The sequence below is a fragment of the Chaetodon auriga genome, chromosome 1 (genome assembly GCF_051107435.1).
Source record: "Chaetodon auriga isolate fChaAug3 chromosome 1, fChaAug3.hap1, whole genome shotgun sequence".
Lineage (NCBI taxonomy): Eukaryota > Metazoa > Chordata > Actinopteri > Chaetodontiformes > Chaetodontidae > Chaetodon > Chaetodon auriga.
The window spans coordinates 31,328,058-31,342,110 of NC_135074.1; the positions used below are offsets into that span (position 1 = coordinate 31,328,058).

The window sequence follows — 14,053 nt, forward strand, 5'->3', positions numbered from 1 at the left end:
ACTGGAGCATTTGAGGAGTAAATGTGTGGTTCATGGGCTCCTCCATGGTGTTCTGTCATTTAACACAGCCTCAGTTATCCAAACTTAATGTAAGAAAAATACACCATGGAGGATTTTATGTAAATTAAAGATTAAAGTATATTTCAACAGTCTTTAAAATTAGCATACTTAAAACTAATGACAACTTAAGGTAAAGAACAAAGTCAAATAGCTGAAGTGGATGAAGTTCATCTTCTGTCTTTTCTGTCTGAAAACCACATGTTAATTAAAATGAAGCCAAATCACTGTGAATTAAAGTGGACTAACAGTTAACTGTTAAGCTACAATGCAACTATCATGTAATAATGTTATTTCATTTGAATCTTCATTGCAAGATATGTCACACAGTAATAGGCCACATAACACCAAGTCCAGCAATAATGCATAAACAGTGGCGTTCATAGACGAAAACTGGCGGAACTAATTAGAAATTATTCACGTTAAAAAAATCAACTCAGTGAGATAATATCAGAGAATACTACATAATAACATAATCAATAATGTGAAACAATTAGAAATCGTTAATATTGTCTGGTTCTGCAGAAAAACTGAGGAAGAGACTGTTTATGAGCCACATTAACAAGTGATAAGTGAAGAGGAGGGACATCAAAGTAAGAGTGAGAGGAAGAAGTCTGGAGGTCTCCCGTCCACATGTGGTTCTGAGTTTGCTCGTCCTGGTCTGTTCTGCTGAGGTTCTGCACGGATCGCCCAGCAGAACCTCACTGTTGTCTGTCCGCTACTGCTGGATTCTTTAGGAAGCGTAAAGAGGTTTGTTTATGCAGCACTACTTTTGTGTACATCCGACACTTACTGGCACACAAACTGAGATAACTATTTTTGACATCTTTATGGGAAAAAACTTCGAAAAGTCCACTACAACGTCCGTTTTTCACGTTTCAGACCGTTTCTTCAAGTCCTGTGTCTCATTTCGGTCCCGACGGACGACAACGGTTGCGTATTTATCGGATCTATTTTCTTTTGGATGGCTGTGCTGCGCCTTTCTCTCCCTCTCTCCTGTGCAAGGCCGCCATCTTGAATTTTAATGTTAATATCTAAAAAAAATGTGTTTCCTGTGATATTTTCGTTTAGGGTGTCGTGCCAAATTTGGATTAGTTTGAAGGAGTGGTGTTTTATTTCGTGACTGTTTTACTGAACCACCTAGTGAGTATTCTGTGTTTGTTCGCTTTCTGTTGTCGACTCAAGACATTTAACTCTACCAACGCGTGAAAATGCTTTGAGCTTAATGCTCTTTTAACTGCTAGCTATCATGATAAATAACATTGCCTGCACCGAGACACTAGTTATTCTCTCGCTCTGATAGCTGCCGTAGATCGTATCGGCAACGGTATCGGCACGGAAACTAACTTTTAATTCGCTTGCGAATGGTAGATATACCCTGTTAAGCTAGCTAATGGCTTCCACATCAAACAACCCAAGCTAACGCAGTATACGTTAGCCAGCGTTAGCCGCTGTGGTCCAATGGTTTGTAGGTAGGTAGCCCAGCGTTGGCTAGTTACTTACTGGTACATGTGTACAGCTAACTATCGGTTTTTGTCGGAGAATATTTGATGCACATCTAAGTCAGCGTTACATCGTTAATGGGAGAAAGGCTCGCGGCATTGTGTTTAAATCGACTGTTGTGTTCTGTTGACTGCTAGCTGACGGACAGTTAGCAGCCTGCTGAAGTGAAGTTTGATGCTAGCTGGCATAGCTAACACAAACTAAGAAGTAATGTAATGTTTGATAATTCGGTGAGGTTTGTGCTTTTAATACCAGGAGACGAGTACACGTCGATTACTAGAGTTTTATGTGATGACTGGAAGAGGTTTGCGTGCATAATGGGACAGAACGAAGCCGCTTGAGACGAGTGTTATGGTGTAATACTATCGTTAAATATCATAATCAGTGTTTGTCACCATCCTTATAATATTCTGTTCCGGTATTTGTGTTGATTTACTCGTTAACTTCTGTTGTTTCGAGGTTGGTGTGCGGTATCAGCTTGCTTGTTCTAAATTGCCGTGGCATATTGCCGGCGTTTGCTGCAAGCTAACCATCACGGCCGAACATCTCCCTGGCGTCGCCTGTGGTGGTTAGCTCCATGCTAACGGAGTGTATGGGTGGAGAGACGACAGTTAGCAAACAATGAAGCTGTATTGATAACTGATACAATCTCGGCCTCAGCTGTCGGTGTGGCCTTCCGTGTTTCCACAGTCTTTCCTGATCCCTGTGGCGTGTTGTGTTAGATTGTGGCTGATGGTAACTTGTAAGCTAAAACTGCGAAGCATTTTATGCATCGATTACAAATGAGATGATGCTCTTTATGACGCGTTTGTGCGTTGGAAACTACATCACTCGTAATGCATAAGCAGAAACATTGTGTAACGCGTTTATGTAATATTAAACGTGCACGTTGTTTGACGTGTCTGTGTGTCTGTGTGATCCATAAATTAACAAAGCAATACTTTATGGGTGATAGCACCGAAGACGGTTCTCTTGCACTTGACAGTAAGCCAGTGCATTATTTGGGGTTACCACTAAGGGGCGCCGTCGGATCATTTCAAATTTGTTTCCTCAACACTTCTTCCCTGGTTATGTTACAGCTGTGTTAGTGTAAACACCAGCCATCACTGGTAAACTGACTGATGCTGCTCATGTTTTGCACTTCAGCAGCTACCAGTTGTAGAACCTTTATTGGGTGATCACTGTGGCCGATTGGAGCTTCACTTCAGGTGCAACCCTGTCCAAGTTGTTTGGCAGACTTGAATGAACTGTATATAGAAATTCTTTGGACAGCCCTGCAGAGTGGTCAGAGACACATGTGCATTCAGTGAAGCCCTGAGCTCATTGTGTCTCAGTGTGTCCTCAAGGCATTTTGATGCAATCTCTCATTTACATTTAGAGATGTCTGTGTGTGATCACACGGATGTAGTTTGGTATTATGCGTGAACAGGGTGAAGTATTCCTAATTCACTGAGAAAAGTTTGGTTTCCTGTCCCCTGATGCACAGTGAATACATCTTTTTAGCTTGTTAGTTGCATGACAGTTGACAGTTTGTTTTTTTATTGGCAGTCTTTGAGTTGGCAACACATCTACCTGCCCATTTCCATCCCACTTTGTATTTCTTCAGTCTTTGTAAACTAATTAAATTTCTTGGCAGCACATCTAGTAATGTTTGTTGTTTCTTCTCTTCCTTCAGGTTTCAAACTCTAGACCCCAGTCTTCCCCACTCAAGAGTGTTTCTTCATCTCGGAGACTAAATGCAACTGGACCAGGGGGCTTGTGGGCATGAAGTGGTTGGGCGAATCCAAGAACATGGTATTAAATGGCAGACGACACGGAAACAAGTTGACCAGCGAGCAACCTGTGAGCCAGAGCCAGACTCGCTCTCAGCATTCACAGCGGGCGTCCCTGCGCCACAACAAAAACAGAAACCGAAGATGTAGCCGCCGTAAGTTAAATGAGTTTGTTATCATCATACTGTCTGTATGGATTCTCAATAAGTCACATACAGTAACATCAGTGTGTGTTTGTTGTTTGTTTACAGGGTTTAATACAACCAGTCTGGAGGCAGAGAGACGTTATGTGCCCTCCTCAGGAATGACTGCCAAGGAGTTGTGTGAGAACGATGATCTGACCACGAGTCTCATCCTGGATCCATACCTGGGCTTTCAGACTCACAAAATGAACACCAGGTCAGCAGATTTGTCAGAGTGGAATTGATAATTGTGAAGTCCTTTCAGAGAGACAGAAAAGCATTAATATTGGAGTGTACAAATGCCTTCTTCTTCTTACATAACGTTGTCTTGTGTTTCAGATTTTCACATTTGTGTTGTCTTTGTTTTTGCCATTAATATTTCCCTCCAGATTTCGGCCAATTAAGGGAAGACAAGAGGAGCTGAAGGAGCTCATTGAGCGCTTCAAGAAACACGACAACTTGGAGAAAGCGTTCAGAGCTTTGACAACCGGAGACTGGTCCCGAAATCTGTTTCTCCACAAGACGAAAGCTCAAGAAAAGCTCTTCAAGCAGCATGTAAAAGTTTTATCTAAGATCTGGCCTGTTTTTCTTTCATCGTCATGGTTGACCACACGTTCAGATGACTAACTTTATGTTTGCACAGGTGTTTGTGTATCTGCGGATGTTTGCCACGGACAGCGGCTTTGAGATTCTCCCTTGTAATCGCTATTCCTCAGAGCAAAATGGAGCGAAAATTGTGGCAACAAAGGAGTGGTGAGGACATAACGCCATCTGTTATTTCTGATTCTAACTGTAGCACCGTCAACACACTGCGTTCATTAGCTGTCATCCACAAACTGCATATAACTGTTCTAATTTTATGTTGAACTTCACTATTGTGTCCACAGTTTATAACTTTGATGGTCAAATATTTACTGCGGGTAGCCGTGTGTAACAAACCTCTCTACCATGTGTTGTTTTACAGGAAAAGAAATGACAAGATCGAGTACCTGGTGGGATGCATTGCTGAGCTCTCAGAGAGCGAGGAAAACATGCTGCTCCGGCACGGGGAAAATGACTTCAGTGTCATGTATTCAACCCGCAAGAACTGTGCACAGCTCTGGCTGGGGCCCGCAGCGTTCATCAATCACGGTATTCAGTCTTATAGTGATTGGGTGTCATTAGCACTATAACAGCATAATGAGCTTTCTGAACTGTTTTTCTATCTCCACTAGCCCAGTGTTCTTCAGACGAATACTAATTTCATTGTCTTTTCTCTTTCAGATTGTCGGCCAAACTGCAAGGTAGGTTCTTTGAAAGGTTTCTGACAGAAACGTTAGTTGCTGTTCAGCGTGGAAGCTCAGGAAATGAACAGTTTGGTTCTTCTGTTTTGTTCAGTTTGTATCGACAGGACGGGACACGGCCTGTGTGAAGGTTTTGAGGGACATTGAACCAGGAGAGGAAATCTCGTGTTACTACGGAGATGGTTTTTTTGGGGAAAACAACGAATTTTGTGAATGCTATACATGTGAACGGTAGGTCAACAGCAAGTACACCATGAGTAAATGCATACAGAACGTGTTGATGGTGTTAAATGTACAGTATGAGTTCATACGTTTGGTGCCATAAAACAAGAACACGGTGTCGTAGTTCAGTCTAAATCTGATCCTTCAGCTGCAGAGAAGCTGCGTTGAAAACACATGAAAACACGAACGTTAAACAGTTTCATCTGTTCATTGAATTTGTTGTTGTTGTGCAGACGGGGCACTGGTGCTTTCAAATCCAAAGCTGGACTGCCCGTGGAAGTGCCAGTGATCAACAGCAAGTACGGGTTGCGAGAGACAGACAAGCGTCTCAACAGGCTGAAGAAGATGGGGGAAGGAAACCGGAGCTCGGACAGTCACTCAGTAGGCTCCCACACCGACGTTGACTCTCAGGAAATGCCAAAAACACATCAATGTAAGAGTTCCCTAAAAATTGAATCTGTCTCTTCATGTCGTTGCCATAGTTACTGCCAGAAACTGGGAAGGAATCCCATGTGGCAGCACCGTGTGGTAAAGGTAGCATTCCACAAGTGTATTGGTTTAAGTACAATTCAGCTGGGCAGGATGTACATGTCTTCAATCTTATGAATCCAAAGTATTAACTCGATTTATCTTTTTGTTGCACCATTAGTCATTTTATATTGTTACTGTTTTAGTAAAAAACATCAGGTTTGATTGAGTAAATATCACCCAGCCTGTAGATCTGAAGATGCTTTTCTCTAAGTGTTATAAAAACATAATGTGCAGTGTTTTGTCTTTTTCAACCAGCTGCCAGAAAAAGAACATCATCATCATCTGGCCTGAAGTATAAAAACAGGACTCAATCCAGACAGACTTTGTCAAGAGCCCTTACTACCTCATGTTCAAAACAAGGTCGTGTAAACAATAACAGGGTACCAAAGAGACTAAAATCCCAATCCAAGCCTTCACTAAGTAAAGTCCAGTTGCGGAGTCGCAGGAGGGGTGCAGAGCCCAAGGCGTTAGCCAAAGGAGAGGCTTGCCAGCTGGGTCTCAGGGACTCAAAGGTGTCGCTGTGTAAAAGTGTCACCGTCAAGAAGGAGAAGGATGGACAGGAGCTGGTGCAGCAGACACTAGGCCAGCGGGGCTGCCTCACCCGTCACGCTGCCAAGGAAAATGGCAATCTACCGCATGTGCAAAGCAGTGATGGCAGCCAGTGTTTGACGTACAGAACTCGCAGGTCCACGAGGACCCTCGTAAAAGCCCAGGAAACGGCAGCTGGTGTTAAGCTGGAGCCCAGTGCTATGGACGGCTTGAGCCCAGTCCCTGGTGGAGTGGTCATTAAAACAGAGCCGGCTGACATGGAGGAGTACCTCCGCCATGGAGTAGGACTGGAGCAGCCGGCATTAGACGCCGGCTACGCCAGAAGAGGCTCGTGCACGCGGCGGAAACGGCTGACGCGGCTCAGGACCGAGCGGACAATTAAATGCGAGGACTCATATGGTGAGCCGTTCATGCCGGTGGCCGCCGGACACGCTGCTAACTTCTCAGACTGCGGTAATGTGCTGCTGAGCTTTGCCGACCGACACAGGGACTACAACGGGGTTGCCAACGGCAGCAAATCCCTCCGCAGGGACAAAGGTAAGAGTAGCTGCCGGTCACAGGACAAGGGGAAGAAGAAGCGCCGGATCACGCGATACGACGCTCAGCTGATCCTGGAGAACAACACGGGCATCCCCAAACTGACGCTCCGCCGGCGGAGGGACAGCAGCAGTAGCAAGACCAATGACGCCAACGATCCCATTGGCTCCTCCAACCTCTCTGCCTCTACGGTCAACTCGGCCTCTTCCAGCAAAATCAGCATCAAGTTCAGCAAGGACCACGATAAGGACAAAGGCAGCTCGTACATCGCCAAGCTGAACAACGGCTTTGCCCCCGTGGTCCACAATAACTCGACCAAGCTGAAGATCCAGCTGAAGAGGGAGGACGATGCACGGAGAATATCTCAGACAAAGGCGGACCAGATGTCCTATAATGGGGACATGGGTCAGAGTCTGGAGGCCAGAAACGGTGGACATCGGTCCCAGAAAGTCCTGGCGGACCCTTCATCCGAAGAGGACGACGACGACGACGATGAGGAAGGGGAGGATGACGACGATGACTACTTCGACAATGAGTTCGAAGACGATTTCATTCCGCTTCCTCCGGCAAAGCGCCTCCGACTCATCGTGGGTAAAGACTCCATAGACATCGATATCTCCTCCAGGAGGAGAGAGGATCAGTCTCTGAGGCTCAATGCATAAGCTGTGGAGCTCATCACTCCCACCTCCCTGTAAATAACGATGACTCACTAATCAACTGTTGTGTTGATGTAAAAGAAGTACAGTAATTTAAAAACAAAAAAAATTGCTGAATAAGTAAGAATCTGAATGAACATTACTCGAGGGTGCTGTTGACCTAAAACAAATCTTTGTTTTTCACTGACGGCGTTGATTCCAGCGGGCGCGGCGCCACGACGTCACGTCTGTAACGCGGTTTTATTCCACACAGCTTCGCACGCCATCGTTTCAGAAGCAGCGTGCTGCCTCTTGATTTGTTGACCTGCTCAGATTTTGTTGTTTTGCTCATTTTCCTTGATTTCGTGCTTATTTTATTTAATTCTCCCCACTCCGTCTTTGTTTACCATCGTGTTTTCTCTTTAAAACCGACCGGATTCTCCACGCCAGTCCGCGATCAGCTCCGCGCCCGCTGGAATCAAGCCGTAAATCATGTTCATAATTCTCATTTTGAGTGTAATTTGAGTTCTTATAAATACAAATCACATTGATTAAGCAAACGTTTACTCACCCAGTCCACTGTTCTGGCATTTGACCTGCGTACTATGCGAATTGTAAACTGCAGGAATTTGCCAAGTTTGTCTTCTTATAGTTTCTGAATAATCTGGCCGGATTATAAGTGAACAATGAGAATTTGTTTTAAGTTCAACTTTTCCTTTAAGTGAATGCACTTGTTATATTCATAATGGACATGGATATTGTAGAAAGTGTACAGTATGGTGACTATCTCCTCTGTCTCATAGGCAGGTTTTTATGGAACTTTTGATTTCTGTCTCATAGTTTGTAATTTTTGTGTGGCAAACCATGCTGAATGTACAGTGTGGTGTGGCTGGTCCAGAGGCATTATCACGATCAGTCAGTTCACGTGGATCCAGGTGCCATGTTCTCATTATCCCAGCAGTTTTCCTGCTAAAGCCAATTGAATTTCCTTTATTAATTGTCAGCATTATTTACTGTGAGTTCATCACGTCTCTGTAGAGTTGAGTGATGCAACGTTAACTCTGTCAGCCAATCGGTGCCGTCACGTTACTCACTTTAGAAAGAGCTGTTGAAGCAGAATTTACAGTTTTATGTATATTATGCATTTAACGTGCACCAAAACCAAGTTAATGTGTTGCACACCACTGACACTAAGCTCTCACTTGAAAGAAGAGTATCATGTTCGCAGTAACAGTATGCATGTGGAAGTACAGTGTGTGTTCTCACCATCACGACGTGGATGATGGAGTTGCACAGTTTTTGTTTTTGTTTTTTTTTCCCCAGCGGATCGACTCCCTGCGGTTTATTCTGAGCGCCGTTAATAAAGAATTCTAAGAAATAAAAGCACACAAGGTTTTATAATCGGTTGAAGAATGACAGAATAAATGGACCAGTGTTTTTCTTTCTGGAGCTGCTGTATAATGGCAACATGGCACATGTGGTAGTTCAACCCTCTGAAACAACTGAGAAGGCAAATCAAACCAAATCCATACTTAAAGGCTACCTACATGCTTTTTAAATCTGAAAGTAATGTACAGAAAGACTGGCTAATGTCCCTCAGCTCAATTCAGACTTCTGTTTTCTCTCAAGTCCAGTCTCACATTTATTCAGCTAATCTGATTCTTGAAACCACGTTAACAAATGTCCACTGACACTAGAGTTCGGGAGGAAAATCACACGTCTGAAATGCTCTTACTGGCTGACAGTCACGTATTCTTTTCTCTATGGTGCTACTTTTGTTTTCTCACCTCATCATTTTGAACGTCTGTCCTGTGTAACTCGTCATTGGTTGATGATGGTGGCAGCATTAACTCAACAGGCCCAAAATCTATAGAACACATTTCCCATCAGCCCCTGCACATTTTCTCAGTCGTGTCTGTTGCTTTTTAAGTTTTTGTTTTCTTTTCTTCATTGGAGTTCATGCGTGTTCGGTTTTTTTAGTTTGCAAAAAAGATTCTGTCTATCCTACAGCATTAGGTGCCTTAAAGAGTTTTCTGACGCATTTAGACCAAATTTATTACGTGACTAATCAATGAAGAGTGAAAATGCCAAGCCATCTGCTTCCCCCGTGTAACATGGAAACACTTCAACACAAGTCCACCGTCAGTCCTTCTGTATATTATTTGAGTTTTGTTGTGTGGAAGTAAATTCACTGTCCAACAGATCAAGGGATCAACTGAGATTGAATGTTAACCCACTTTTCCCGTGTTAATATGTACTGTTCATATCACCAGCAGCTAATCGCCGTTCTGAAACTGGCTCGGTCTGTCCCTCCCCTTCGTCGGACGTCTCCATCCTACACTGTAAACTGTTCCAGGTGTACCGTCTGTGTGGTCTTTGTCCAATAGACAGCTGTCACGATTTCCAATTGATTCAAAAAGTAAAAGGAGAAAAAAAAAGCAAAACAAATGTGAATAGTTTGCGGACATTTTAGCGTGTTGCGTGGGTAGTGGGAAACATGTAAAGAGAATTAAAAATGGGCAGTGTGTATATTGTCCAATATGTAAATCATGTGAACACATCTTGTACTTATTTAACAGTTTTGAATACTTGAAAACTATATAAAGTTTCTCTGTGACTCTTGTTTCCTGAGCCTGTTTGAGCCTCGTGGATGTTGATGTCGACGTTTGGTTTTTTGTGTTTCCAGATATCACTTCTTATATTCTAGATTTTTCTTACTGTCAACAAATCCAACAAAAAGAGCAAAAGCAGCAATGTGTTATTCCATCTGTCTGTACTTTGTGATGTGTGTGTGTGTGTGTGTGTGTGTGTGTGACTGAGAATAAACTACAGTGTGTGTGTGTTCATGGTGATGAAGGAACAACAGTGAGGCTCATTGGTGTGTTTTTAATGGAGGTCAATGGCTCAGAGGAAGAAGATCTATCAGCTGTGATACACAAACAGAACGGTTAGCCGTTAACATTTACTGTTAGCAGTTAGCATTCACTGTTAGCAGTTAGCATTCACTGCTGGTTTTCGTCTCTTCGTGGGATTTGTTGACAATAAGAAAACACATTGTCAGAAGATTCAGTTTTGAGAATTTTACTCTTTTCATGAGGCCTTCACTCGGCCCGGTGGGTCAGTGATTGACTGTCACAATCCAAGACCAGGTCTCCTGTTCAGAGACCGTTTCATCAGACGAGGCGACTCATTTTGAAGAGTTTGACATATTTTAGATTTGAACATCAGATTTTAATCTCACAGCTGCTCTAATCAGTATTTTTGTATTAACAGCGGATTAAATGTCAGATTGGGGGCTTTGATAAACAAACTCGCCCGTCGCTGCAGTTCTTCTGAGTGTTTTAGTGCCTTTCAGTTTATTTTGGTTTAAAGGTGTTTTTATTCTCTGTCTTTGCTCTCATCAGTGTTGTTTCTCCATTGTTTGAGTCACCTGTGCAGCACCTGTGCAGCACCAATCAGCCCAGACGGACAGACTGAAGACAGACTTCCTCTGAGCTCCTCAAAACAACAGCAGCTCATTAACAATAATCCAAACTCACAAGCCGACGAAGCTGTTTGGCTTTTTTCTCTAATGCTAAAGCTTTTTCTGTCATGGAGACTGACGTTACGAAATAAAACAGACTTGTGAATAAGGACATACATTTATATTTATCCAGTGAGTCTGATTCCTGGAGGTGTGCACATAGTTGGCCAATAGAGCTGATTTTGATCAAACATTTAAGAATTATTAATTGAACAATCCAATCAGCAATTTCACAACCAGTCGTTCATTAAGTATTTTACGCAATATTTTAATGTTTATTTTCATATTGCCGTAGTACCAAATGTTTAAAACTATTATGTTACAAATTTAAACATCACTCAACCTGTACCTTTGGCCTCATTGGTTTTCAGCCAATCAGGAGCGTCCCTCTAAGCCTCTATCCAATCAGATTTGACGGAGCGCTATTTGAAAGCTGCTCGTCGTTGCGTTGTTTACCTGCAGAAATCGCTGTTCTGGGATCTTGTCGGTGAATCTTGTTGGTTGGTCCTAAAATAAAACTCTGTTTCTTGAAGTCGCTGCTTGTTTTCGTTGCTGTGGACGGTCAGCATGTCGTCTGTGGAAGTTGTTGCTGTGGTGAGTAAACGGACATCTTTCTCTTTCACTGCGTTTAGCTGTTAGCCAAGCGGCTGCGGTTAGCCTCGCTAGCTAGCATCGTTAGCTAACATCACCGCCTGCTTCCTGCTTGTTTTTTGTTCTCCTGTGCTTTTATGATGAAACTCGACGCCTGGCAGCGTTTGTGAAGCTTCTCGGAGGTTCTTGACTTTCGTGTCGTTCTCTTTTAGCAGCATCCAGCCGCAGAGAACCCAGTGAAGATGGCTAAAAGCACCGCAGCCGGTCAGAGGAGAGCCGCTCTTGGAGAGATCACCAACTTTCCTGGAGCAGCAGTCAACACGAAGGTAACGTTATGGAGGAACAGTGCGGTTTGTGTTGTGTTGTGTTGCATTTGTAATTAACGCTGTGAATCACATAATGATCCAAGACACACATGAGCACAAGCTACAATATATGAACTCCCTCGTCCATGAAGCCAGAATCCTCCCCAGGAGAGTGGAGGCTGATGTAGCTGCAGATCAGTGACCATGTTTTTGGAAAGACAATCACATGTGTGATGTCTGAGTGTGAAAGCACCTCTGGACTCCTCCTGAACACTTTATCTAACAAGCCTTACAGCCCCAAACTCAAAACACCTCTAATATATACTCTAATAAGAGACTTGTTTCCTCAGAGAACAGCTCGAGCCAAAGCACCGGTCAAACCGTCCTGCGCCCAAAAAGCTAAACCCGCTGCGGTCCAGGTGGTGCATCCGGTAGACCAGGTCCAAGCACCTGCGGTCCCTGTCCCTCCAGTTTCAGAGGAGTCGGCTGATGTGTCCATGAAGGAGGAGGTGGAGGAGCAGCTGTGCCAGGCTTTCTCTGAGGCGCTGCTCACTGTGGAGGACGTGGACGAGCAGGACGCAGACCTGCCGCAGCTCTGCTCGCAATATGTCAAAGATATCTACAACTATCTGCACGAGCTGGAGGTAATTTATTCCTCCGTCATTAAACTCTCACCCAGCGTCGGTCAAGTTTTATCCTCATCGCTGTGTTTCCACAGGTGCAGCAGGCTGTGCGAGCCAACTACATGCAGGGTTATGAAATCACGGAGCGCATGCGAGCTCTTCTGGTCGACTGGCTGGTCCAGGTTCACTCCAGGTTCCAGCTGCTGCAGGAGACTCTCTACCTCACGGTTGCCGTCCTGGATCGTTTCCTCCAGGTAGGAACAGTCTCCATAGTTTTCCTCCTCGTCGGGTTTTGTGAGCTGTGTGAAAACCTTCCTCGCTGTGCTGCAGGTCCAGCCGGTCTCTCGCAGGAAGCTGCAGCTTGTCGGTGTGACCGCCATGCTGGTGGCCTGTAAGTACGAGGAGATGTACGCCCCGGAGGTCGGAGACTTCGCCTACATCACAGACAACGCGTACACCAAGGCTCAGATTCTGGAGATGGAGCAGGTGGTTTTGAGGAGCCTCAACTTTCAGCTTGGACGTCCTCTTCCGTTACACTTCCTCAGACGGGCTTCCAAGGTGGCCGGGGTGAGTTTCTGCATGAATCTGCTGCAGCAACAGACTTTAACTAATCAAGAGTTAGAACATCTGTTCATCAATCACCTCTGACCACGTGCTCGTGCTAACGTCTCACACAAACGGCTCATTTTAGTTTTGGGGGGTTAAGCAGCAACATGTGTCATGAACGGAGGTCTGAACCGGTTTGTCTCAGTCTGATGTAGAGAGACACACGCTGGCCAAATACCTGATGGAGCTGACCCTGCTCGACTACGACATGGTGCACTATCGGCCCTCTGAGATCGCCGCCGCTTCGCTGTGTCTCTCCCAGCTGCTGCTTGACGGGCTGCCGTGGGTGAGTTTGATGGATTCGAGGGACGAGTTTAATGGCTGTAATTTGCCTCTTTGGTGAAGTCGTCTAATCCGTCTCGTCTCAGTCTCCTACACAGCAGCACTACTCGACTTACGACGAGGCCCACCTGAAGCCGATCATGCAGCACGTCGCCAAAAACGTCGTGATGGTAAATGAGGGGAAAACGAAGTTCCAGGTGAGCTGGCCAACAAAGCACAAGAACCCCTGACGCTGAGCGCAAGTTAAACTGAGATACTTTGTTCCTCTGCAGGCTGTGAAGAACAAGTACTCGAGCAGCAAACTGATGAAGATCAGCCTCCTTCCTCAGCTGAAGTCGTCCACCATCAAACACATGGCGGCTGCTCTGCTCAACAATCCCTGAGGAGACCTTCTACATTTCATCAGATGAAGCCTTATTGCACTTTATTTTAGATTGTGACCTGTGGAGAAACACTACTTTTTAATAAAATGTTTTTAATTTTTGATTCAGGCTTTGTGGCTTTGTGGGAAGCTGTGCACTTTTTTTAATCAGTGACGTCTTTCCAGAAATCTTTGCGGTACAGTAGATTTAATTCAGTCTGTCAGTGCTGAGCTGTCTGTGGCTGAGGAGCAGCGTCGTTTCAGCAGCAAACTTCCTGAATGTTAGCTGTTAAAGTGCACTCTTTATTTAATTTTAAGTGTGATTTTTGGACCCGTTAAATCATCTGGAGCTTTACTCTGACTGCATCTTTGTTCTACTTCATTGTGCCTGCTTTGTTTTTCTTTTTCTTTCTTTTTTTTTCTTTCCCTGGTATTTTCTGCCTGAAATTTACACTTATGATTTTAGTGTCATGTTTCCAATATTTCCATTT

General features: G+C 44.3%; 2 protein-coding genes across 4 annotated transcripts; both read left to right on the forward strand.

Moving 5' to 3' along the window:
- Window positions 1-705: 705 nt before the first annotated feature.
- kmt5b (lysine methyltransferase 5B) lies at window positions 706-9,894 on the forward strand. Of its 2 annotated transcripts, none has more exons than XM_076734885.1 (10): window positions 706-807; window positions 3,236-3,487; window positions 3,584-3,731; window positions 3,904-4,069; window positions 4,158-4,267; window positions 4,479-4,645; window positions 4,778-4,797; window positions 4,892-5,028; window positions 5,253-5,452; window positions 5,806-9,894. In XM_076734885.1, the coding sequence occupies exons 2-10, from the start codon at window positions 3,325-3,327 to the stop codon at window positions 7,296-7,298; spliced, it is 2,604 nt and encodes an 867-aa protein (XP_076591000.1). In that variant the 5' UTR covers window positions 706-807; window positions 3,236-3,324; the 3' UTR covers window positions 7,299-9,894. The 2 variants fall into 2 exon arrangements, with proteins under 2 accessions (XP_076591000.1, XP_076590991.1); XM_076734876.1 differs by lacking the exon at window positions 706-807 and adding an exon at window positions 1,063-1,200.
- A 1,325-nt stretch (window positions 9,895-11,219) lies between these two features.
- LOC143323191 (G2/mitotic-specific cyclin-B2-like) lies at window positions 11,220-13,685 on the forward strand. 2 transcript variants are annotated; one of them, XM_076734908.1, is made up of 8 exons: window positions 11,220-11,388; window positions 11,601-11,711; window positions 12,041-12,334; window positions 12,409-12,567; window positions 12,644-12,880; window positions 13,065-13,205; window positions 13,288-13,398; window positions 13,474-13,685. In XM_076734908.1, exons 1-8 carry the CDS (start codon window positions 11,362-11,364, stop codon window positions 13,582-13,584), a joined length of 1,191 nt encoding a protein of 396 aa, XP_076591023.1. In that variant the 5' UTR covers window positions 11,220-11,361; the 3' UTR covers window positions 13,585-13,685. The 2 variants fall into 2 exon arrangements, with proteins under 2 accessions (XP_076591023.1, XP_076591014.1); XM_076734899.1 differs by having other exon boundaries at window positions 11,246-11,388; window positions 11,598-11,711.
- The last annotated feature ends 368 nt before the right edge of the window (window positions 13,686-14,053 follow it).

Bases quoted from the DNA above. Each gene is read 5' to 3' on its own strand.
- kmt5b (XM_076734885.1), top strand. From the start codon at position 3,325: ATGAAGTGGTTGGGCGAATCCAAGAACATGGTATTAAATGGCAGACGA. The intron at 4,646-4,777 runs GTATTCAGTCTT...TTTCTCTTTCAG, and splicing joins CGCAGCGTTCATCAATCACG to ATTGTCGGCCAAACTGCAAG. The intron at 5,029-5,252 runs GTAGGTCAACAG...GTTGTTGTGCAG, and splicing joins GAATGCTATACATGTGAACG to ACGGGGCACTGGTGCTTTCA.
- LOC143323191 (XM_076734899.1), top strand. From the start codon at position 11,362: ATGTCGTCTGTGGAAGTTGTTGCTGTG. The intron at 11,712-12,040 runs GTAACGTTATGG...TTGTTTCCTCAG, and splicing joins GAGCAGCAGTCAACACGAAG to AGAACAGCTCGAGCCAAAGC. The intron at 12,881-13,064 runs GTGAGTTTCTGC...GGTTTGTCTCAG, and splicing joins GGGCTTCCAAGGTGGCCGGG to TCTGATGTAGAGAGACACAC.